The sequence below is a fragment of the Desmodus rotundus genome, chromosome 13 (genome assembly GCF_022682495.2).
Source record: "Desmodus rotundus isolate HL8 chromosome 13, HLdesRot8A.1, whole genome shotgun sequence".
Classification (NCBI taxonomy): Eukaryota; Metazoa; Chordata; class Mammalia; order Chiroptera; family Phyllostomidae; genus Desmodus; species Desmodus rotundus.
The window spans coordinates 39,391,871-39,419,076 of NC_071399.1; the positions used below are offsets into that span (position 1 = coordinate 39,391,871).

Sequence of the window (27,206 nt, forward strand, 5' to 3'; positions counted from 1 at the left end):
CAGGTGACCAAAAATATTTAAGGACATGTGTGGACTTGAAGGGCACCAAAGGAGCTGTAATCATCATGGATCATCTGTACAATATCAGATGTTACAAGACTGAACTAAGAGAATAATAATATTGACTCCCATTCCCTCCCCTGGATGAAGATCAGGTAAAAACTGTCAGCCTTATACCTCTGGGACTCAGTTTTGCTGTGTTACATTTACTGACCACCTGCTATCAACCCCATTCTTTCTTCATACCCTTTTCTTTTTTAAAAAATTAATCCTCATCCAAGGATATTTTTATTGAGTTTTTAGAGAAAGAGAAAGGGAGATAGAGAAAAAGAGGGAAACACTGATGTGAGAGAAAAACATCGATTGGTTGCCTCCCATATGCGCCCTGACCAGGCATCAAACCTGCAACCTAGGTATATGCCCTGACCAGAATCAAACCTGTAACATTTTGGTGTACAGGACGATGATCCAACTAACTGAATCACCCAGCCAGGGCTCTTGACACAGTTTCTTCCTTTCAGAAAGCTGTTATTTGGATCTCAGAGTCCAAAAACATAAAAGTCATTGCAAATTTAACTGTATCATGCTTTTAGGTCTGATTGTGTATTAATTTCTTTTTAACAGATTTTTTTTAAAAAAAGGATAAGTAGAATAAGAAAGACAGGTGAAGCAAGTTGCATGTAGTAGCAGAAAGCTGTTAATTTGCTCACCTCCACAGACTACACTATTGAGGTCTTCACAACGGCGATCATCACACTCACACGTCTTCCCATATACCCTGCGATCTCCTGGAGGGTAGCAAGTGCATTTGCCACATTCACATTTACCTACAAAATACAAAGAGAGAGCACATTCACTAGGAGACTCACAGAACCAGCAAGGTTTTCAAAGGGAACAACCACACTATTAAACCCAGACCTCCTGTACCAGTTTTAGGCTTTGCCTGATTCTCACAGAGCAAATAACTTTTCTCACCTGCCAACAATAAGTTGAAGATCAAACACAAATGCCAAGGTGGTTGGGAGTGAAAGTGACAATTGCTGGCTCAGAAGTCATTCACATTTACTACTTTCTACCTTTTTGTTTCATTCATCTTTGAAGTTTAATTCAGTTATTAAACACTGTACATTTCATATTCAACTTAGTTTGGTGATACCATTTAATGCCACTGAATCAATTTTATATATTTTGACATAATTTAGCATAATGTGGCCACTTTTAAAAATATTTTTATTTTAGGTGTATCTACCACATAAAGAAAAAAATGTTCATTCGTACATTGCAACATGATATTTTAGTGATTGTTTGACATCAGTTTTATAGTTTATAAAACACACTTTAACATAGAACATATGTCAAGACATATACCTAAGTATCTTTATCATTCTTGACTTAAAAATTTAAAGTATAAACAATTTTTGGAATGAGTTTTTTTCATATGTTTGGGAATTACTTATCATGATGACTTTCATCATGATTTCTTGAGTTGTAACTATGTGTCAAACATTATAATTCTTTTAATTCCATCATTTTGCTTTCATAATACCACTCATTGACTAGAGTTACAGCTATCATTTTACTAAACAGGAAATGGACGCATACTGAGGCCAAGTTACTTTCCATGGTAATTCAGCTCAAAAGGGACAGATTTAAATTTGTATCCATTCTCATTCATCTTAAATTGTGAACATCTAATTATTGAGCCATACCACACTTTAATATACTCATAAAACAGCACCAGAAGAGTATATGAGAAAGTACATTCCTTTTGTTTGAGGCATTTGTACTGGTTTGCCAAAAATTCAGCTGGGTGACTACTGCGAGACATCTGTTATTCTCTGTCATTTAGCACAACCATCATAATTACACACCCACTGAAATGATTATGAGATGCTTCAGGGCTGACCCCACAATGCTGTTAGTCATTCTGTTGCTGCATTTGTATCTTGGTAAAGAAGTTCTGAGTTTGTAGATGATGGAAGAAAGGAAAATTAGTATTTAGAATCATATAATTTCAGAGCTGTAATTAAAGATAATCTAATGCAGTGATTCATAGTCTTTTCTGTCAGAAGTGTTGGGGTCATGATCCCTTTGAGAAGCTGGTGAAAGACATGGCAATAGAGACTGTTGTACTGGTTGCCCTTCGACCAGTCTCTCTTTCTACTTGGAGGCAGTTCCAAATTCAGCAGAAGACAGCTCTTTTTCTGTCCAATGGCATTCCTTCTTCCTATGACCTGGCAGAAAAAACAGGGGCACACCAGACACTCTTGTCAGGGCTTTGATTTTTGAGGTGACTGCAAAGGCACAGGGTCTGTCCAACAGCATAATGGTGGGTGTCCAGGAGCAGTGGAACTTGGCACACAGTGGCTGGAATTCAAAAGTGATGGCAGAAGGGACTGGTTCTTGGCAGTACCTTGTTTCCTTGGTGTGCTAAATGAGCTGATTATCCAAGATTGCATTCTGAACTTAAACACTTTTAATAAAATCCTTCTCATGCCAGTTAATAAAGATGGTTTCCATTGTTTGCAATCAAGAATTCTAACTGGTAGACCCCAGATGTCTCCTGGAAAAATATACCACCACGCATTTGTTTTATTGTAAAATGTCAGGAAGATCCATGACTTACTGCAATTTATTTAATAGATGAGAAAACTCAATCATGCTGAGGCTAATAATTTGCCTAAGGCCAGAGAAGTAGACATTAGAGTGTCAGTGCTAGAACCTAGATCTCCTGAGCCAGTGTGCATAAACATGCTAACCCTCACCATGGGTAGATGTGTGAATAACAATAATTATCCAGACTGTGGGGACAAAGACACAAATCCTAGGACCATTAGCAGTATGGCCTGGTACAGTTAACTAGTCTTTCATGGACAGATGTCAGAAATATCAATCACCTTACTTCTGAGAGTTAATACAGTCCCAGTTACCAAGAAAACATCAAGTTTTTTTTGTTTGAGAGTATATGTATTTATGATGAAAATTTTACTAACATTGTAAGGTATACAGGAAGTTTCCTGATATGCATGATTGGTTTACATGTTTCTCTGGAAAGAATGAGGTAAATACTGACACATATATTCAAATATCTACATTTCACTGTTTTTACAATGGGTAGTTTCTGTCTTGTATTTCTTCCATAAAGTTGGATAGTGTTAATATTCAATCCTAGGTAAATTGTTTCTCTAATAAATTATAATTAATGTATATTTTTCAGATATCAGAGAATAATTAATCCTATTCAAATTATCTTTTTGTTGGAGTTTTAAAATGACACATTAAGGAAACTAATAGCTGAATTAACTTTATAGATATAGCCTTAATATAGTTTATAGGATATAGTAGTTTCTGATGGAAAAGGAAAAAGTAATACATAAAGAAAAGATAATTTATTGAAACATAAAGAAAATTACATTCTACATGCAGGCTACATTTTAAAATGTATTATTTTGCTGTCCCAGTTCACAATTTCAGTCCAGTCACTATCACAACATATACCTTCCAGGTAAATTTCCACTCATCCTTCAAGATCCAAAGTACAGATTCAGAAGATGGTGGCCAGGTAGATGGGAGTGGAGTCCAATTCTCCCTGTGCCCAGCTGGAACACCTAGCCTATTGCCTGAGGAACAGAGTGAACAGCCAACAGAATCCCAACTTATATGAAGTTTGGAGGCAAAAAATTGCAGAAGACATTGAAAAACAGACAGTAAGGAGATTGCACTGGGATGGTAAGGTCCCCGGGTTCTGCTCTGGGACCAGGGCTGCTACAGCCCCGTCCAGGTGCCTGCTGCAGGATACAAAGAGGAGAGTTAGATCACCAGCTCCCTCCACTACCAGAGCAGGTAGGGCAGCCCAGAAACAGGAGGGACTTGGATGCTGGAAGTTGCTGGGGGGAATAGAGACTAAGTGGGAGACACACAGAGGCAGTACACATCCTCTGGGACTGTGGACACTAGCACCAGAGAAACTGAGGTATCAAATGACACTGGAGAAGGGAAGAGTTGGGCCATGTGGGACCCTGACTCAGATAGTCTCCTGACTGCTTGGATAGTTGGGCTGTGTGAAAAGCCATGTGCTTATTAAGAACTGTGGGCAGCTACTTTGCAAGGAATTCCTGAGCAGTGGCTGGCTTGTCACAAGGGTGTTTTCAGCTGCACACACCCAGAGGCTGAGTTGCCCAGTGGAACCACGTATTAGTTTTTCTCCCATTGTGTGCCACTGAGTGGCTGACTTGAGCCTGGCAGCTCACTGAGGACCTGAGCCAGAGGCCTGGAAAATTTGAATATTGCGGCCCAGACCTGGTCCCCATCCTCTCAAAACAATAGAAAGGGAGAAAGTCCAAGCCCAGTCCCCCTCTTTCTGTGGCATCTAGGAAGACAAGCAGAACTTTCTGAACAGGTTTAAAGTCAGCAGGAGGCTTATATATATATTTTTTCTTTTTGGTTCCTCTTCCTTTTTTTCCCCTTTTTTTCCTTCCCCCAAGTGAGACAATAAGACTTGGAGTTGCGAACGGTCCAGAGACAGATCGAAAGGAGGAACACAAGGCTAACCCCCAAAATTAGAAACTGAGACAAATGTCACTTTGCTATCCCATAGAACTGGCATGTTATTGTTTATATGTATTATTATTATTATATTGATTAATTTTACCACTTTCATTTTATTAGTATTTTTTTAATTTCTCTTCCTTATGTCTGGTTTTCCTTGTTTTATTACTCTGTTTAATTGAATTGTTTGACTGGTTTTCCTTATTTTATCTTTATTGTATTTTAATTTTCCTTTTTTCACTTCACTCGTCTTCCAATAACACACAACTCTTGATCATGTACTTTCTATTCTGATTATCCAAATCAAATATTTCGTGTCATATTATTGCTGTTCCAGTACTATTGTAAATAATTGTTGTTCCATACAATTGTACATACTGCACAGCAACCCTCCATGATCTTAGCCCACTTCCATTTAATCCTGAGTATTATTATTGCTGTGGTTAACTCTATTGTTTCTGAGACTATGCCTAATTTATATCCTTTATTCTCACTATATCTCATCATCTAACCTTGCACAAGTGCTCAATTTTCTGGAGTCAGCTCACAATCATCTTCCCCTCTAACAGGAGTCTTATCTCTCTTTCACCTTTTATAAAAAGTGGCTAGGTGGGTGAAATATCACCGTAATGCTATACTTATCCAAAGAATCTCCTATCTCTTCTCTACTTGCTAGTACTTTATATACCATAAAATACTCTTCTGCTGCCTTAATACATTTTGCCTACTCCCTACCAGTGATCATATACAAGAATAGGTGGGAGCTGCAAACACCACTATACCTGTTAGAGGAGGAAAACCACCAACAAAGGAACCACCAAAATATAAAAAAACACAAGAACAACAAGAGAGGCCACACAAACAGAAGAAAGGGCAAACCTAGAATGTCCAGACAAGGAGATCAAAGAGACCACACCACTGAACCCCATAGAATTCCTACCATAGAAGTTCACCCTACAAACACAACTAGGAAAGTGAAACATCAGGAAGCATAGAAACAAACAAAAACAGTCACCTAAAATGGGGAGAAAAATAAAGAACATGCAATCAAAAGGAATGGAATATTCTCCACTAGAAGAGCTAAATGTAATGGAGGTAAGTAAACTATCAGATATAAAATTAAAAATAATGGTTATGAAGATACTCAATGAACTCACAGACAACTACAAGGAACTGAGTGAAAACTATACCATGAGAAAGGAAAAGAAACTATAAACAAACACCGGGAAGAAATGAACAATAAAATCTCAAAAATAAAAAAACATATGGAGGAAGCAGAATTGAGTCAGTGAGTTGGAGGACAAGGTAGAAAAAAACACCCAGACAGAGCAAAAAAAAAGGAAAAGAGACTCAGAAAGAATGAACAGGTGGTAAGGGAGCTACAAGAAAACATGAAACATAACAATATCCATATAATAGGGACACCAGAAGGAGAAGAAGGAAAAAAAGGGATAGGAAAACTGTTTGAAAAAGTAACGATGGAAAAATTCCCTAAGGTGATGAGAGAAAAAGTCACACAAATGCAGGGAACACAGACAATCTCAATCAACAGGAAACCAAAAAGGCCCACTTCAAGACACATCATCATTAACATGGCAAAATTCCATGACAAAGACAGAATCTTAAAGGCAACAAGGGAAAAACAGGAAGTAACATACAAGGGAGACCGATAACACCAGAGATGACTTCACAATGGGAACCCTACAAGCCAGAAGATAATGGCAAGAAGTATTCCAAGTATTGAAAACCAGAAGCTTGCTACTGAGATTACTCTACCCAGCAACGCTCTCAATTAAAATGGAAGGCCAAATAAGGAGCTTCCCAGACAAAACAAGCCTCAAAGAATAAACCTCCACCAAACCAGCTCTTCAAGAGATGATAAAGGGAATGCTTTAAGAAAAAGAAGGAAAAGAGTGACAGAAAGAGGAACACAGGTACAAAAAAATGGCAATGAATAAGTACCTATCAATCATACCCACAAATGTAAATGAATTAAATGCTCCAAGCAAAAGACATACAATTGCTGAATGGATAAGAAAGTATGACCCATATGCTGCTTACAAGAGACACACCTCAGAACAAAAGACCTACATAGACTAAAAGTGAAGGTCTAGAAACAAATGTTCTAAGCAAAGAGACAGGAGAGAAAAGCTGGGGTAGCAATATTCATATCAGACAAAATAGACATCAAAAAAAGGGCCATAAAAAGAGACTCAGAGGTTACTTCATAATACTCAAGGGAAGAATTGACTAAGAGGACATAAACATTGCAAATATATATATATATATACCCAACATGGGAGCACCCAAATACATAAAGAAAATCTTGGAGGACTTCAAGAAAGATAGTGACAGCAATACAATTGCACTAGGGGATTGCAACACCGCACTACTGAAAATGGATAGATCTTCCAAACAAAATATCAACAAAGATATTGCTTGTGCATGGCTAAAGAAAACAGCATTAAAATGAAAAGAGAACCAAATGCATGGGAAAACATAGTTGCCAATGATACCTGAGACAAGGGCCTGATCTCCAAAATATATAAAGAACTCACATGACTACACTCCAGGAAGACAAATAACCCAATTAAAAAATGGCCAAAGGACTTGAACAGACACTTCTCCAAGGAAGACACACAGAGGGTCCAGAGACATATGAAAAGATGCTCAGCATCACTAGTCATCAGAGAGATGCAAATTAAAACCACAATGACGTACCATCTCACACTGGTCAGAGTGGCCAACATAAACAAATCCACAAACAAATGTTGGAGAGGATGCAGAGAAAAGGGAACCCTAGTGCACTGTTGGTGGGAATACAGACTGGTGAGTCCACTGTGGAAAACAGTATGGAATTTCCTCAGAAAACTAAAAATGGAACTGCCCTTTGACCCCACAATTCCCCTGCTGGAATTATATCCTAAGATCCTGAAACACCAATCCAAAAAGAACCTATGCACCCCAATGTTCATAGCAGCACAATTTACAATAGCCAAGTGCTGGAAGCAACCTAAGTGCCTATCAGTAAATGAATGGATCAAAAAACTATGGCACATTTACACAATGGAATTCTATGCAGCAGAAACAAGGAGCCCCTACCCTTTGCAACAGCATGGATGGAACTGGAGAGCATTATGCTAAATGAAATAAGCCAGGCGGTGAAAAACAAATACCATATGATCTCACCTCCAACTGCAATGTAATCAACAAAATGAACAAGCAAGCAAAATATAACCAAAGACATTGAAATTTAGAACAGGCTGACACTAACCAGACTGGAGAGAGGAGGGGATAATGGTGGAAAGGGGTGAAGGGTTTACACGAACAATTTTAAAGGACACATGGAAAATAACAAGAGGGGATGGAAACGGGAAGGAGGTGGCCAGGGCTGGGGTGGTGGGGAGGGGTGGGGGAAAAAAGCAGAAAATTTTATTTTTTGTTAAAAAAAAGATATCCAAAGTAAATTTCACCATATCTGTGATAATCATACCATTCTACTCATGCACCTTTACAAATACAGCAGAATTAATTTTACTTCACATTTGTCTCCTAATGTCTAAATCAATATTATTGATGAATACATTAAGCAATCATCACCTGTAAATAGTTTAGTAATATTCACGCAACCCATGAGTTTTAGTGGTAGAAATTAAATTCAGAATAGGATGTCTCTCCCCAGTAAACAAGCATTTCCAATTGCCTGAATATCTTCATTTGTGTTTCCCACAGTTAAATCAATGGACTCTGTCCCACAGTAAATTCATCATCTTTTTTCAAAATCCTACTCCTCTTCCCCAGACCTTTCATCTAAGAGAAGATCATCATCATCTAATCTGTCACTGAGCCTTAAAAAACTTCATGACATAATTGATTTCTTCCTGTTATTAGATGTTCTCCTTTCAATTTAAACTTTCAAAAAATTCACTCTTTGAAAACATACCTGTGATTACATAATTCCCTTTCATGTGATGGTTCTGCATGGTGTTCAAGACAGGACAAATTTCTCAGCAGAACTCTCTCTCCACACTTGGTCCAATTCACCTCTCCCAGCATGTATCCAATGTTCAGAGATTTTGTTTCAGTGCTCCACCTCTCTTTCCTGTGAATTCCACCACCTATTTTCTCTATAAAACACTGCCCAGTGCTCCAAAGCCAGCTTAAATCTAATTTCCTCTATGAAATCTTCCCTGTCTTCACTGTTTGATTACCTGGCAGAATGTTTCTTCTTCCTGATCTCATAGTATTATACTTTGTTCACACCACTAGTGGATCAATGAGTACCATCTCTACATTAGATAAGTACATGCCTGAACCCTACCATAAATAGTAAGCTTTTTACACGTTGATGGTGATATTTATATCCTGTTAGCTGCCACCAAAGATTCTATTGATGTAGTAGGAAGGGCTGACATGCAGATTGATATCTATTTTTTTGTTTTGTTTTTTTCTTTTTTTTTTAACTGTTCTTGTTATTCAATTACAGTTGTCTGCATCTTCTCCCCACCCCTCCACCCCTCCCCAGCCAAACCCTCCTCTATCACACGCCTCAACCCTCCTCCTTGATTTTTTCCATGTGTCCTTTATGGTAGTTTCTGAAAACCCCTCTCCCCATAATCCCCTCCCCAGTCTCCTCTGGCTTTTGTTAGGTGGTTCTTAACTTCAATGTCTCTGGATATATTTTGTTCGTTTCTTTCTTTTGTTGATTAGGTCCCAGTTAAAGGTGAGACCATATGGTATTTGTCCCTCACCGCCTGGCTTATTTCACTTAGTATAATGCTCTCCAGTTCCATCCATGCTGTTGCAAAGGGTATAAGCTCTTTCTTTCTCTCTGCTGCATAGAATTCCAGGTGTAAACGTACCATAGTGTTTGGATCCACTCATTTGCTGATGGACACTTAGGTTGCTTCCAGTACTTGGCTATTGTAAATTGTGCTGCTATGAATGTTGGGGTGCAGAGCCTCTTTTGGATTGGTGTTTCAGGGTTCTTAGGGTATAATCCCAGCAGCAGAATTGCTGGGCCAAAGGGCAATTCCATTTTGTATTCTGAGGAAATTCCATTTCCATAGTGGACTCACCAGTCTACATACACACCAACAATGTACTAGGGTTCCCTTTTCTCTACATCCTCTCCAACATTTGTTTGTGGATTTGTTTATGTTGGCCACTCTGACCAGTGTGAGATGGTACCTCATTGTGGTTTAAATTTGCATCTCTCTGATGGCTAGTGACGCTGAGCATCTTTTCATATGTCTCTGGGCCCTCTGTATGTCTTCCTTGGAGAAGTGTCTGTTCAAGTCCTTTGGCCATTTTTTAATTGGGTTGTTTGTCTTCCTGGAGTGTAGTCCTGTGAGTTCTTTATATATTTTGGAGATCAAACCCTTCTCAGAGGTATCATTGGCAAATATGTTTTCATATACTGTTGGTTCTCTTTTCATTTTAATACTGTTTTCTTTAGCCATGCATAAACTTTTTATTTTATGAGGTCCCATTTGTTTATTCTTTTCTTTAAGTCACTTGCTTTAGGGAATGTGTCTGTGAGGATGTTGCTGCATGGACTGTCTGAGATTTTCCTGCCATTGTTTTCCTCTAGGACTTTTATGGTGTTATGACATACATTTAAGTCTTTTATCCACCTAGAATTTATTTTTGTGTATGGTATAAATTGGTGATCAAGTTTCATTTTTTGGCATTTAACTGTCTAGCTCTCCCAACACCATTTGTTGAAGAGGTTTTTTTGCTCCATTTTATGCTCCTGCCTCCTTTGTCAATTAATTGACTGTAGAGACTTGGGTTTATTTCTAGGGTCTGTTGTATTTCATTGGTCTATGCACCTGTTTTTATGCCAATACCAGGCTGTTTTGATTACAGTGGCCTTGTAATACAGTTTAATATCAGGTATTGTGATCCCTCCTGCTTTGTTCTTCTTTCTCAAAATTGCTGCACCTATTCAGGGTCGTTTATGGTTCCATATAAATTTCTGAAGTGTTTGTTCTATATCTGTGAAATATGTCAGGGGTACTTTAATAGGGATTGCATTGAATCTATAAATCGCTTTGGGTAGTATGGCCATTTTGATGATGTTAATTCTTCCAATCCATGAGCATGGTACATGCTTCCATTTGTTTGTGTCTTCCTTAATTTCTATCTTCAGTGTTGTGTAGTTTTCTGAGTACAGGTCTTTTAGCTCTTTGGTTAGGTTTATTCCTAGGTACTTTATTTTTCTTGTTGCTATATCAAATGGGATTTTTTTCCTGATTTCTGTTTCTGCAGTTTCATTGTTGGCATACAGGAATGCCTTTGATTTCTGAGTATTGACTTTGTATCTGGCTATTTTGCCAAATTCATTTATTAGGTCAAGTAGCTTTTTGGTGGAGTCTATAGGATTTTCCATGTACACTATCATGTCATCTGCAAACAGTGACAGTTTCATTTCCTCCTTTCCAATTTGGATGCCTTTTATTGCTTTTTCTTGTCTGATTGCTGTGGATAGGACTTCCAATACTATGTTGAATAGGAGTGGTGAGAGAGGGCATCCTTGTCTTCTTCCTGATCTTAGTGGGAAAGCTCTAAGTTTTTGTCCATTGAGTATGATGTTGGCTGTAGGTCTCTCATATATGGCCTTTTTTATGTTGAGGAATGCTCTCTCTATGCCCATTTTTCTGAGTGTTTTTATCAGAAATGGGTGCTGTACCTTATAAAATGCTTTTTCCGCATCTATTGATATGATCGGGTGATTTTTGTCTTTGATGTTGTTTATGTGGTTTATTATGTTCATTGATTTGTGAATATTGTGCCCTCCTTGCATACCTCAGATGAATCCCACTTGATCATGGTGTATGATCTTTTTAATGTATTGCTGGATGCAGTTTGTCAATATTTTGTTGAGGATTTTAGCATCTATGTTCATCAGTGATATTGGCCTGAAGTTTTCTTTCTTTGTTATGTCTTTATCTGGTTTTGGGATTAGGATGATGCTGGCTTCATAAAACGAGTTTGGGCGTCTTCCATCTTCTTGAGCTTTTTGAAATAATCTGTGGAGTATGGGGGTTAGCTCCGCCTGAAATGCTCTGAAGAATTCTCCTGTGAAACCGTCTGGTCCAGGGCTTTTGTCTGTCAGAAGCTTTGTGATTACTGTTTCAAATTCATCAGGTGTTTCTACTATGTTCAGGCTTTCTGCTTCTTCTTCATTGAGTTTGGGGAGGTTATATTTTTTGAGAAATGTGTCCATTTCATCTAGGTTTTCACATTTCTTTGCATACAGTTCTTAGTAGTAATTTCTTACAATCCTCTGTATTTTGGTGGTATCAGTTGTAGTCTCTCCTCTTTCATTTCTGATTTTGTTTATTTGGGTCCTCTCTTTTTTTTTTTCTTGATGAGCCCGCTTAAGGGCTTGTCGATTTTGTTTATCTTTTCAAAGAACCAGCTGCTGGATTTATTTATCCTTAGAATTGTGCTTTTACTCTCTATGTCATTTAACTCTGCTGTAATTGGTTATTTCCTTTCTTGTACTTGCTCTCTGTTGTCTTTGTTGTTGTTTCTCAAGTTCTTGTAGGTGTAGGGTTTGTTTACTTGAGATGTTTCTATTTTTTTAAGGTAGATCTGTATTGCTATGAACTTCCCTCTCAGGACTGCCTTTACTGTGTTCCATAGGTTTTGAATTGTTGTGAGTTCATTTTCATTTATTTCCAGAAAATTTTTGTTTTCCTCCTAATCTCTTTCTTCATCCATTCATTGTTTAATAGCATGCTATTCAATCTCCATGTTTTTGAGTGTTTTGGGTTTTTTCCCTTGAGATTTGTTTGTAGTTTCAGTCCCTTGTGGTCTGAGAAAATTCTTGATATGATTTCAATTTCCTTGATATGATTTCAATTTCAATTTCTGTTGAGTCTTGTTTTGTGTCCTATCATGTGGTCTATCTTTGAAAATGTTCCATGTGCATTTGAAAAGCATGTGCATTTTGCTTCTTTGGGGTGAAAGGCTGTATATATGTCAGTTAAGTCCCGTTCATCTAAGTCGTTGTTCAATACCACAATATCTTTCTTAATATTTTGTTTGGAAGATCTGTCCTTCTTTGACAGTGGGATGTTAAAATCCCCTACTATAATTGTGTTGCTGTCAATATGTTTCTTAAAGTCCTCCAAGATTTTCTTTATGTATTTTGGTGCTCCTGTTTTGGGAGCATATATATTTACAATGTTTATGTCTTCTTGGTGGATTCTTCCTTTGAGTATTATGAAGTGACCTTCTGGGCCTCTCTTTAGGGCTCCTTTTTTGAATCCTATTGTGTCTGATATGAATATTGCTACCCCTGCTTTTCTTCCCCTGTCCATTTGCTTGGAAAATGTGTTTCCAGCCATTCACTTTCAGTCTGTGTAGGTCTTCTGTCCTGAGGTGGGTCTCTTGTAGGCAGCATAATTGTGGGTCATGCTTTCTTATCCATTCAGCTATTCTATGTCTTTTTATAGCAGTATTTAATCCATTTACATTTAACTTTATTGTTGATAGGTACTCATTCATTGCCGATTTTTTGTGCCTGTGTTCGTCTCTCTCTCTCTCTGTCCTTTCCTTCCTTTCCTTACAGCAGCCCCTTTAGCATCTCTTGCAGAGCTGGTTTGGTTGAGGTGTATTCTTTGAGACTTCTTTTGTCTGGGAAACTCCTTATTTGGCCTTCTATCTTGATTGAGAGTTGTGCTCGATAAAGTAGCCTTGGTTGCAGGCCTCTGGTTCTCATTACTTGGAATATTTTTTTGCCATTCTCTTCTGGCTTGGGGCGTTTCCATTGAGAATTCAGGTGCTAACTTTATTGGGGCTCCTTTTTATTACTTCCTGTCTCTCCCTTGCTGCCTTTAAGATTCTCTCTTTGTCTTGGAATTTTGCCTTTTTAATCAGGATGTGTCTTGCAGTGGGCCTCTTTGGGTTGGGACTCTCTGTGATTCCTGGATTTGTGTGACTTTTCCTCTCATTAAATTAGGGTAATTTTCCATCATTACTTTTTCAAACAGGTTTTCTACCCCTTGCTCTTCCTCTTCTCCTTCTGGTATCCCTATTATATGGATATTATTACATTTCATATTGTCCTGCATTTCCCTTATCCCATCTTCATTCTTTCTGAGCCTCTTTTCCTTCTCTTGCTCATTCTGGGTTTTTTTTCCACTTTGTCCTCTAGTTCACTGATCTGATCTTCTGCTTCATTGAGCCTGCTTTTGATTCCTTCTACTGTGTTCTTCAGTTCAGAAATTGTATTCTTCATTTCCTCTTGGCCTTTGTTGATAGTTTCTATTTTCTTTTTCGTGTTGATATAGTGTGCAGTGAGTTCATTGTAGTTTCTCTCTAGTTTTTGGTAATTCTGTGTGAGCTCATTAAACTTCCTTACAACCAATTCTTTGAACTCATTATCTGATAATTGACTTGCCTCTTTGTCATTTAGCGTTCTTTCTGAGTCTTCCACCTTTCCTTTCATCTGGGGATTGTTTCTTTGTCTTCCCATTGTTTTGGGGACTCTTCATGTTAGCCTCTGCTTCTGAAGTTACTCTGTTCTGACTCCCTGTGTTTTTGGTGTAAACTTCTGTGGTAGAATACCTGTGAGATTCAGTGATATAGTCTCCTTGATCTCTAGATCTTACTGATCTTGGGCTGTGGTTTATGTAGGCTCTGTGTATGCCTTTGGTTTTTGGTTCTTTTTGGGTCTTTCTTTGTTGGGTCTTTCCCACCATCTGGTTATCTGAGGGTCAGTTTGTCCCCCACCTCTTGTTTTCTGTTGTGCAAGTGTGGGCAGGTTGTGGTGGAGCTGGTTCTTCTGTGTATACAAGGTTTTGAGGCTTTCTCTTTCTCTTGCTCAGTTGTTTGTTCTTAGTAATTTCTTCACTATTTAATTGTATTTTCAGATAGGTCCTGGGTTGAGTTAGTGTGACTTCCACTCCTTCCTTCACCTTCTTCTTTTCTTATCTGTTGGTGTTTCCTTTGTTGGTGGGGTTTTTCTTCCAGGAGGTATCCTGTTGTTCCTGGCTTCTACCTACTCTTTTTTGTGGTAGGCCTCCTCCAGGTTGTGGGCGTGCATGCGGAACCTTCGTTGGTTTGCACTCTCCCCGGTGCCTGTGGTCTCAGTTACCTCCAGGATGAGGTGCAGACACTCCCTGGTTGGTGCACACAGCCCCCAGTGGGTGCGCATACTTCCCGATCGATACGCACACTCCCTGGTTGCAGATTGTTATCTATTTTTAAGTAAGAATCTGAGTCTAATCTCTTTCCATTATTTATAAATGACATTATTATTGATATTTTGATTTCAATAAATGTTTTAATGTTATAGAGCTATAACTGCAGCTACTTAAATGACTATCAAATTAATATCCTTCTAAGACCCCTGGTTGGTGTGGCTCAGTGGATTGCGCTCCAGCCTGGGAACCAAAAGGTTGCCAGTTCGATTCCCAGTCAGGGCACATGCGTGGGTTGCTGGTGAAATCCCCAGTATGGGGCACACAAGAGGCAACCAAACACTGATGCTTCTTTCACTCTCTCTCCCCTTCCCTTTCCCCCCCTCTGAAAATGAATAAATAAAATCTTTTTAAAAAGTTAAAAATATTCTTATAAGAATAAAGGGTAATGAAGTGTACTTGTCTAGCACTAATAAGTGTTATTTTATATAACAAGTTGAGAGGAAAAATCTAAAGAAAGATATGTTCAAAAAATAAAAATAAACCAAGTAATTTCTTTTTTATTCCATTCAGGAACAGACAGATGGAAATAACAGGATAGAAACAGGATAGAGAGTAAAGAAATAACTATCTGAGAAAAAATTAATTTAGTTAAACATCATCATCATCCAACCAAATTTACCTAAAATGTACTTTATGTTGAATCTGCCTACTCTTAATAAATTTTAATAAAGTAGATAATATTCTAGCACATGTAGAAAGTCTAGTGATATCATTTTATAATGGATTGAAACTCTTATAAATTATATTTTATGCTAGCAAAAAGAGCAATGAAATAATGAGCTGTGTAGACATTCTGATAAAAATAGATTTTACTGAAACATTTCAAAATTGACACTTGTATTATAAAATACAAAAAAATCTCCAAGTCCATACATTTACAAAAGGCAAAGTTTGTAGCTCTTTGTGCAATATATAATTTTAACAAATAAAATATATCTCACTTAATTTAAATCTTTTTAATTTAAATTTTCTCACAATTATTTAGATAGTTAAACACATGTAAAAGATGTGTATGTGTTTGCCACAAGTACTAGATTAAAATTGAAAACCCTGATGCACTTAACTGCAAAATATTTCTTATAGGAAATTCAACAATTATTAAGAATCCATTTTCATTTGATTAGATATGGGAGTACAATTAATGTTAAACAGAAGTTATGTAGGTCTGTAATTTCTTCTATTCTATATAATTTTGTATTTAATTTCACTAAGTATTAATTCCAAAAAAAATGTTGGAGAATGACACTTCCAAATATCAAAATCTTACTTGTTTTGAGCAAAATTACTGACATTTTCATAATGAAAATTTATTATGAAATAATAAGTTGTTTTATTTAAATGTTCAACATTTTCAACATATTTTTAGTGAGAAATTCACATGGTCACTAGACATATATAATGAGTCTCTCATCTTAATCATATAAGAAATGCAAACTAAAATCACAATGAGATTCCATCCCAATCCAATCAGATTAGTAAGCATTTAAGAACTGACCATAGCAAGTTTGGCAAGTTTATAAATCCAAACAGGATTTTTGTTTGTGTGTTTGTTTTATTTTGTTTTGCAGCTGGTGAAAGCATAAGGTTGGTAGAACATTTTGGGAGACAACTTAGTATTATTTGGTAAAGGCAGTATATATAAATATGAACGAGGAACTCAATTCTTGGTTATATCCCTGGAGAAAAGTGTGCACATTTATACCAAGAAATGTTCCAGGTCAATCAGAGTGACATTAATTCTACTAGTCACAAAAATGTCCCCAATGTTCATCAATAATAGATAAATATCAGTTATATACTTAAGTGGAACACTGTACAACAATAAAAATGAAGGAAGCACCTTTACTTGCACATGATACTTGAATCTTAAAAACAGAGAGTGTAAAAAGTCAGCAACAAATAATAAATATTGTTAGATGATAATTTCAAAACAGGCAAGGCTAAACACCTTAGTGTTTAGGAATATATACTTAGGTGGAAAACTAAAGACAGGTGTAGAGATGATTACCATGAATGTAAGAATGATGATCATCTTTATAGGGGAGGGTGCGTGTGGTATTTGGGGAGAGGTAGGAGGTTGTTCTTGGGATTCTGGTATTATTTCTGCATGTTGGTCATGGTTTGGTATGTGATTACAGTGATTCATAATGCTGTAAATTAATATGCCATACTTTTCTGGGCATACTGGATTATTTAAGAAATGAGACTGGTGTAACTGATAGGCCATGTTGCAAAATTAATTATTTCCTTTACTTAACTCCTTACAACTAATTAAATTCCCAGTGGATTCAATATTCAAATGTAAGAGTTTAAAACATAAAATACTAGACAAGAATATATGTGGGAGTTTTCATAATTCTCAGATGGGAAAGACTGTAGATAGATATGACAACAAGCCAGAAACATGAAGATAAACATTGACAAATTTAACCATAAATATATATTTAAATTATTTAATGCAACAAATAACATAAGACAAAAATATAAACAATGAACTGAGACAAAATATTTACACAAACAAAAGAGATAAGTAAAAATTATTATATGAAAGAGCTCAAACACAAATAACACATGATGTTCACCTACAAGAAAAATAGACCAAGGACAAAAATGGATTATTCACAATAGAAATAATACATGATGATTATTATCAACAGTGAATTATTTATATCTCTTAGTAAATTCCATGGAAGTAAGCCACAAATTTACAATAATTATGCCTTGTTAAGAAGTTATTTGGTTCATTAAAATACTTGAAATTTCTGATTACTTTTGAATACTTGAAATTTCAAATACTTGAAATCTTTAACCTCCTTCAAAGTACGCCATACAGAAAACACACATGTGTTCTTACTCACAGATCCAATCAAGTTCATCGACCTTGAAAACTGCATTGATTTGATCATTTTCTCAATCATTCATTCAACAAACACTTTTTTGAATATCAACTATTGGTAAAATATTGTGCTAGATGCTGAAGATACAAATTAAGTAGGACATTAAAAAATTGAATAGTAGAGGGAATAAAAGCAAAATACATGAGTACACACACCCTATAGGATTACAGAAGTTCCCTGGCAAAACTGACCTGGGCATGCAAAGAGGAAGGGAAATAAATTTTACAGCATGGATTCAACTAAAAGCATGAGCTCTGATTTTAAATAAATCTGGATTTTAAACTTGGCACTTCTACTGTTAAATGTGTTTTCCTGGAAGTGTAAGTTAAACCCCATTTATCATGGTTGCATGATGGGAATATAATAATAGTAATAACATAGGATTATGGTAAAGGCTAAATATTATAATGCATATAAAGAACATAGAACAAGGTCTGACACAGTTCATGTTTAATAAGCAATAGACATTATTTATATTTTATAATGAAAACATGTTGGAGGCTTGGATTTCAATTGCTCACATAAAATTCATACCTCTCTTTTCTCATTGCATTTCTCTAAAACACAACTGTATTTCCTGGTCCAGTCTGGGGTTGTTTAAGAGGAGCATAATATCATCAAATACACCTGCCAGCAGGGTAAAACCAGGAACACTCTCCATGACCTTTCTTTCACTTTTTAAAATTGTAAAAACCACACTTACAGTACATGCTCAATAATTGGAGACTAATTAGTCTCATCTAAAACAGAAAAGAAATGAGCACTTTACTAACACAGTCCTCCCTGCCTAAAATAATAGGTTTACCATAGCAACCTGACTGCGCTAGAAAAAGCTGCTGCCAAATGCAACCTAAGTTCTCTTGAAATTTCTATAAGGAGAAATTAAACATGAGTACAATAATATTCTATACAATTTCATCTAAGTCCAAATATTTTTGTGAAAATAATCTTCCTTCAGATAATTAAAAGTGAAGAGGCACCTTTCACCTTTCGTGTCAAAATGAGCAGTAAGACATAATTTAAGCCACATTGACATTACAATTGCTAGCAAAGGAAGAATTGCTCATGACTTTTAAAAACATAGATAAATGTCAATCCTTCTGTTTGTGTTTTCTTAGTACAAAAGGAGTAATCAATCACGATCCATGTGTGGCAAATATACATTTCAGCAAATATTTTACTAACGTCCTTTTCTGTTATCTGCCCTAGAATGTCTGAATTGAAAATGGAACATGGCAAATACGTTTTCCCATACTGTTGGTTCTCTTTGTAATTTGGTGCTGTTTTCTTTAGCCATGCAGAAGCTTTTAATTTTGATGAGGTCCCATTTGTTTATTCTTTCCTTTATGTCCCTTGCTTTAGGGGATGTGTCTGTGAGGATGTTGCTGCGTGGAATGTCTGAGATTTTCCTACCAATGTGTTCCTCAAGGACTTTTATGATGTTACAACTTATATTTAAGTCTTTTATCCACCTTGAGTTTATTTTTGTGTATGGCGTAAGTTGGTGATTGAGTTTCATTTTTTTGCACATAGCTGTCCAGATCTCCCAACACCATCTGTTGAAGAGGCTGCACCCCAATGTTCATAGCAGCCTAATTTACAATAGCCAAGTACTGGAAGCAACCTAAGTGCCCATCAGCAAACGAGTGGATCCAAAAACTATGGTATATTTACACAATGGAATTCTACACAGCAGAGAGAAAGAAGGAGCTTATACGCTTTGCAACAGCATGGATGAAACTGGAGAGCATTATGCTAAGTGAAATAAGCCAGGCGGTGAGGGACAAATACCATATGATCTCACCTTTAACTGGAACATAATCAATAGAAGAAAAAAGGAAACAAAATATAACCAGAGACATTGAAGTTAAGAACAATCTAACAATCGCCAGGGGGGAGTGGGGTGGGGACAGTGGGAAGAGGGGATTACAGGAACTACTATAAAGGACACATGGACAAAACCAAGGGGGGGGGTGGAGACGGGGGAGGGAGGTGGGTTCAGCTGGGGTGGGGTGGAGGGATGGGGAGAAAAGGCATACAACTGTAATTGAATAACAATAAAAATTTTTTTTAAAAAAAGAAAATGGAACATGGGAACACAGGCCTCACTTTTCCCTAAAGGTTTTCTAAGGTATAAAGCAAATTATCCAAGAGGGGCCTATTAGGCCTCCAAATTAGATTATCTCATTACTTCAACCTTAAGATAGTTTCAAAAATAAAAACTAAAATTGCTTGATAAATTTTATTCTAACTATAAATTAGGTAAATATAGGTAGCAATATCATGCTATAATTAGGTGACAATAAAATTAGGTAGCAATAACACACTTGTTTACTAATTAACTCAGAAATTAAGTATCAGGTTCAAGTTAAAAAGTCAATGAATGGCTAAAGTAAGAAATGTGAAGTTTATGTAATTAATCAATATGGCCCATCGTGAATTGGTCAAGATCAATTAGAACAAGAATCTCCTTCATCCCTAGTAAACCCATTGACTGGACAGTGAGCAGTACTGTGTTTCAGAAAAAAAGTCTTGGGATCCTGCAACATAAATTGTATCACACATGGACCAATCCTTGATATTGACTTTAATGATTCCATTCTATTATAGTTCATAAATAAACACATGCAACAGTAATTTACCATGAAAGACTGTGGGATAAAGGGCAAAGGACTGACATGGGAAATAAATTCTATTCATCAGTGAAAGAGAGTGTTCTAGGTGATATAGAAATGGTTCTATAGAACTTTTCTTGAGCTGAATTTTATTTGGGGTGGAATCAGGCCTTAATCACTTTTAAATTATTGGTTTCTGTTACTTTTTAAAAATTCAGAAGTATGAGTGAATATATAACTTCCTTAACACAAATTTAAGAAGTGCTAATTAAGTTGATTTGAAACAAGTGTAGGCTTTCTTCTCACATCAGGGATAATTAGTATATTATTTTTAAATTGCAATGTAATTTAAAATGTAATCCATAGAACAGTAAATATTTTCCATCAACAAGCTAATCTTTTACAATAAGAAAAATTATTTTATAAAGTAATATTTTTCTACTGATAATTTATTTATTATATTTTGTTTCTAAATCTACCAATGCTGATTTCCCCAAATCATAGAATTAGAAAGAATATTGTGTATATACATAAGTGTATACATACATGAGAATGTAAATGCATATGTACATTTAAATTTGGGGATAATGAAACTCCATTTGAGCAATTTATCCTCAAATTTTTCATGTATAAAAAGCTCTTTGTACTATTATTGTCTTCTAAACTTAAAATATTTCAAAATAAAAAATGTTTTAAATTATAAAATATATAGGTAAGTGTCTAGACATATTTATCAATATGAAGCTAAATGTTTTTTTTAATTAAGATCTTTAAATTATGTATACAACTACCTACACATTTTATACTCAATTTTAGAAAACATTCTTTAACATCATATTTAGGATTTAAGTCAATTTTTTCAATAAAGTTGTGTCAAACATATGCAGAGCCTGGAGTTTTACAGCCAAAAATGCTAGAAATTCAATAAACTTAAAATGTAAGGATATAATTAACTTGCTTTAACATTGCCATTTTATAGCAAGGTTAGAATAATCAGGATTAATAGGTAAGAGCTGCAGGGAAAGAGTTTAATATATTGTAATAAATAACATTCTACCCATTGGAGAATTTCTTAATGGAAGGTACTGGTGTGGTAGGAAGTAAGCTCCCATCACTGTGAAGAAAGTGAAGCCAAGAAGGCAGTCTGTACTTAAAGAGTTAAAGTCTGTACTCTGGACTCGGAAAGACATAAGAAAAAATGTAATATCTACCACTTATAGGCTCTGTAATTTTAGGAAACAAACTGCTGTATTTAACAAATTTTGAAATTAGGAATACCTATTTTATAAGAACTTTCAAAGAAAGTGCAGTAAGAATTTATATTTTAAGTACTACTGTTTGAATTCACTGAGTAACACTGTGATATTTGTTTGTGGCATAGTATTTAAACATTTTTTAATAAATAAATAAATATATAACTTAAGGGGTAAAAGATTTCTAAAGATAGACTCACATATATTACAATTTTATATATTTTTGATATAATTGGAAGTAGTATGTCATTTTTTCACAACTATGTTTTTTCTTTAATATGAACTTCCACTTTTTTTTTCTCTGTAAACATGTTTCAGATAATTTATGGTTTCTATATTAAGCAATACTATTTCTTTAAAAGGTACTTTTATTGACATTTTTTTCCAAATCCTACTGCACCTGAAATTCCTATCTCCATTTTGTCTCTAGTCTCAGCAATAATTTTTAACCAGCAAAAATTCAATATAGAAAAGCCAAAGTCTGTTAAGGTAGCCTGGATTTAGGTGGCTAAGATCCTAGAGAAAAATGAACCACAAGAGAATGATTTCTTCCCTGTATGCAAATAATTCTCTTCATTCATTTCTGAAGTCTTCAACTTTTTTAGGGGTAGAGGTTAAAACATCAAGCTGAAAGCAACATCTACTAAAAGATGAATAACTAAACAAAAATTTGAGTCTTTCCATCTGGTTGGAAAGATAATAATTGGAATGCAGAGACCTTTGAGAAGGAGGACACTGATAAACATTATAGAAACAACGCAGGTTTTTGCTTTAGAAATAATTTCAACCCCCTGCTTGGATTAAGGTTTTCTGCCTACAACAAACAAAAAACATTAATAAAAATAATAAATATGTTAAGAGGTGAGCAGAAAGCCAAAACTTAAAAAATAGACAATAAAAAGAGATCCAAAAAAGGTACAGATGTCCAAACTAGAATTGTCGGTAGTAAATTTTAAAATAACTTTGAGTAATAAAGAGATTCAGTGGTAGATAAAACACAGGAGAAGAGAAAATTAGTAAACTGGAAGATAGGTGAGTAATAAATATCCAGCCTGAAGCATGGAAAGCAAAAAGATTGATGGAGGGAAAAGCATAAGAGATACATTGGCATAAAGTAATATTTCATATCTTATAATTAAGTTCTAAGAACAAAAGATAGAATGAGGCAGAAATAACATTTTAAGAAATCTATTTTATTTGATTATCTTGTATAATGAGGGTTTCTTCAGGCCAGATTACCTTACTCATTATAATTATGCCAGATCATATTTTTGCTTAAAATGGAAAAGATTAAAAAATGCTTGCAACCCCCCCAAAAAAGAGAGATAATAGATTTTCTAATAGAATTTAATTTATCTAGAATTTAACCTACAAATTCAAGAAGCTTCATAAATTTTAAGAATTAAATAAAAAGAAAAACACACAGCATGTCTGTTACACAGCCATGCCAATTGCTGAAACACACACACACACAGATCTTAAAAGTAGTCACAGATAAAAAGATGCATTAAAACTTCAAAAGAAAAAGATTAACAACTGAATTACCAAAATAAGTTCTTAAGCCAGAGATGATAATGAAATTACACCTTTAAAATTCTGAAAGAAACTATGAAATCAGAATTCTATGCCTAATGAAAATATCCTTCTATCTTGATTATAAAATGAGAATATTTACAGAGAAAAAGAACTAAAAGAAGTTGTGACCAAAAGAGCCTTATCAAAAAAAAATATTAAAGAAAAATTTATTCATACAGAGGGAAAGGATCCAAAACATAAACACTAAAGTGAATGAAAAATTAAAAAATTGAAAGTAATTATGTAATAAATCTAAATAAAAAAGTACATAGAGTTAAAAAAATATCTTGCAAATGTTAAACTAAGTCTAGAATTTAAATTTCCTGATGCTAGAATAATGTCTATAGTAAATCACACAAGAAAATTATAGGAAAATTATGTTAAAAAGTCTCTCACAAAGTTTGAATTTAACAATTCACATAAAGAATTACATCCAAATAGATTTAATTCAAGATTAAAAGATTGGTTTAACACTTAAAAATCAATCAAATTATTTTATCACATTAACAGAAAAAATCATATTATCATCTCAATAGATGCATACAATATATTTATTAATATTCAAAACTCTTTCATGAAGAAAATATAAAGAAATAGAAGGTAACTTTCTTATTTCAATAAAGGTAATCTAAAATAAATCTATAGATTTAGAGTAAAATGTTGAAAACATTTTCCCTAAGAGTGAAAACAAGACAAGAATATCAACTATTTCTATTGCTAATCAAAATTGTACAGACATCTTATCTAATGTCTAAGGCAAGATAAAGAAACAAAAGCACAAATAAAGGAGAAAATAACACTGGCATTATTTACATATGGCATAATTATGTTAGTAGAAATCTAAAAATTCTCTACAAATGAACCATTATAAGTAAGACATAAATTTAGGCCCTGGCTGGTGTGACTCAGTGGATTGAGTGCTGGCCTGTGAAGCAAAAGGTCTCCAACTCAATTCCCAGTCAGGGCACATGCCAGGATTGCAGGCCAGGCCCCAGTAGGGGGTGTGTGAGAGGCAACCACACTTTGATGTTTCTCTCTCTCTCTCCCTCCCTCCGGCACCCTCTCTCTAAACATAATAAAATAAAAATCTTTAAAAAAAAGAAATAAGTTTAGCAAGGTCATAAGTCACAAGATATTAATATTAAAATTTTTAGTTCTTGTTTTATACAGCAGGAACAAAGAAATGTAAAATTTTTGATATAACTTTCATTAACATAAAAATTAAATAGAACCATTCATGAAAAATTTTAAGACCTTAATGAAGAAAACTATGTTATTAAGTGAAATTAAAGTACATATAAATAGAAGGAAGGGCATACCATGTCTATAAATTAGAATCTTAATACCATTAATTCCCCAACAATTGATTTATAGATTTAATGCATTCCTGGCAGTCAAATACTATTAATGTTATTTAAATGTAAAGATATAAAAATATCTAAAACACTGTGGAAGAAAAATGGGTGGCAAAATCACAAAACCAGGTTTTAAGACATTATAAATCTACATTATTTAAGAGTATACTTTGACAACCAAGATGGCAGCATAGGTAGACACACTGCGCCTCCTCCTCAAACCACAACTGACAGAAAATTGAACGGCAAGGAAGTCCAACACCAAGTAGATAAAAAAGAAACATACATCCAGACCGGTAGGAGGGGCAGAGACGGGCACCAGGGCAGAGAGGACTCAAGTGGCCATGGCGGGACCGAGACTGGCGGAGTGTGGGACAAACGGGGCAGGCAGTCTGACCACCAGCAGACCCCGAGGCCCCACATTTGCACACAGATAAACCGTGATGAACGGCAGGGAGCAAAGCAGACCGGGTAACCCAGGGCTCCAGCTCGGGGGGGTGGGTGGGGGAATAAAGCCTCAAACCTCTGAGTGAAAACACCCGTGGGGGTTGGGGCGGCAGCAGGAGAAACTCCCAGCCTCACAGGAGAGGTCCTTGGAGAGACCCACAGGGGCCTAGAGTGTGCACAAGCCCACCCACTCGGGAACCAGCACCAGAGGGGCTCAATTTGATTGTGGGGAGCAGAGGGACTGGGTAAACTCCGGTGGAGAGTGGAGGGGGCACCATTGCTCCCTCTCAGCCCCTCCCACACATACAGTGTCACAGCTCAGCGTCACAGCGCAGCGACCAGCGTTACCCTGCCCCAGGGAACACCTAAGGCTTCGCCCCTTTAAGTAGCAGATGCACCAAGACAAAAAAAAAAAAAAAAAAAAAAAAAAGGCCCAAATGACAGAACACTTCAAGCTCCAGAAAAAAATATAACTAAGCAAGGAAGAGATAGCCAACCTATCAGATGCACAGTTCAAAACACTGGTTATTAAGATGCTCACAGAATTGGGTGAATTTGTTCTAAAACCAGATGAAAAAATGAAGGCTATGCTAAGAGAAACAAAGGAAAATGTACAGGGTACCAATAGTGATGCGAAGGAAACTGGGACTCAAATCAATGGTGTGGACCAGAAGGAAGAAAGAAACATCCAACCAGAAAAGAATGAAGAAACAAGAATTCAGAAAAATGAGGAGAGGCTTAGGAACCTCCAGGACATCTTGAAACGTTCCAACATCCGAATTATAGGGGTGCCAGAAGGAGAAGAGGAAGAACAAAAAATTGAAAACTTATTTGAACAAATAATGAAGGAGAACTTCCCCGATCTGGCAAAGGAAATAGACTTCCAGGAAGTCCAGGAAGCCCAGAGAGTCCCAAAGAAGCTGGACCCAAGGAGGAACACACCAAGGCACATGATAATTACATTCCCCAAGATTAAAGAGAAGGAGAGAATCTCAGAAGCAGCAAGAGAAAAGGAGACAGTTACCTACAAAGGGGTTCCCATAAGACTGTCAGCTGATTTCTCAAAAGAGACCTTACAGGCAAGAAGGGGCTGGCAAGAGGTATTCCAAGTCATGAAAGGCAAGGACCTACATCCAAGATTCCTCTATCCAGCAAAGCTATCATTTAGAATGGAAGGGAGGATAAAGTGCTTCTCAGATAAGGTCAAGTTAAAGGAGTTCATCATCACCAAGACATTATTATATGAAATCTTAAAGGGACTTATCTAAGAAAAGAAGATAAAAAATATGAACAGTAAAAATGACAGCAAACTCACAGTTATAAACAACCACACCTAAAACCAAAACAAAAGAAAATGAAGCAAACAACTAGAACAGAAACAGAACCACACAAATGGAGATCACATGGAGGGTTATCAATAGGGGATTGGGAGGGGGAGAGAGGGAGGAAAGGTACAGAGAATAAATAGCATAAATGATAGGTGGAAAATAGGCAGGGGGAGGGTAAGAATAGTGTAGGAAATGTAGAAGCGAAAGAACTTATAAGTATGACCCATGGACATGAACTATAAGGGGGGAAGGTGGGAGGGTGGGGGTGGGCAGGATGGAGTTGAGTGAAGGGGTGGAAATGGGACAACTGTAATAGCATAATCAATAAATATATCAAAAATAAAAGAGTATACTGCTGTTAAACGATTATACAAGTAGAAAAACAGAGCGGAATAAAAACACTAGGAAAGACCCATACAGTATAAGGTCCCTTGATTTATAACAGAGGTGACATTATATTACTATGGGAAAAGTTTGATTTTTCAAAAATGGTTCTCTCTTGCCTGGTTCTCTCTCTAGTTACTTTTTCTTTTGATAGATTCAGTTTCCTGTTATTATGCAAAATTATTGGAAGTGTCTCAGATGTAATCATAGATGTAATTTTAAATCTTTACCAATTTATAGCTAGCAGTCATGTTTTCCAGTTTCATGTTCTAAAGAAGTGTGGTCAAGTTGTATAATTAGACTCTAATGGTAGCTACAACAGCTTACCTTGCAATTTTTTTTTCTCATAAACTATTACTAGGCAATGGACATTTTAAAATTGTACTAATTTATTGAATTTTTATTTAAATATTAAAATTATTTCCTTTCATTTCAAATAAGAAGTGACTGTTTGTGGTTCCCCACAGATCAATTTCTTTTCTACAGAAATCAAGATAGAGAAATACTTCCTACCATGGACCACAAAGTAAAGGTAGTTACATAGAGAAATGCAATTTCAAGTAGTGGGACTTACTGGGGCCATA

At 35.9% G+C, this 27,206-nt stretch overlaps 1 protein-coding gene across 3 annotated transcripts in view; it reads right to left on the minus strand.

Annotated features, from left to right (window-relative positions):
- ITGBL1 (integrin subunit beta like 1) overlaps positions 1 to 27,206 on the minus strand; it is a 269,846-nt gene that overhangs the window by 25,268 nt on the left and 217,372 nt on the right. For all 3 annotated transcript variants that reach the window (XM_053916805.2, XM_024578895.4, XM_053916806.2), the window contains one exon: positions 711 to 827. In XM_053916805.2, the coding sequence (XP_053772780.1) occupies positions 711 to 827 (117 nt within the window). The remainder of the gene's footprint in view (positions 1 to 710; positions 828 to 27,206) is intronic.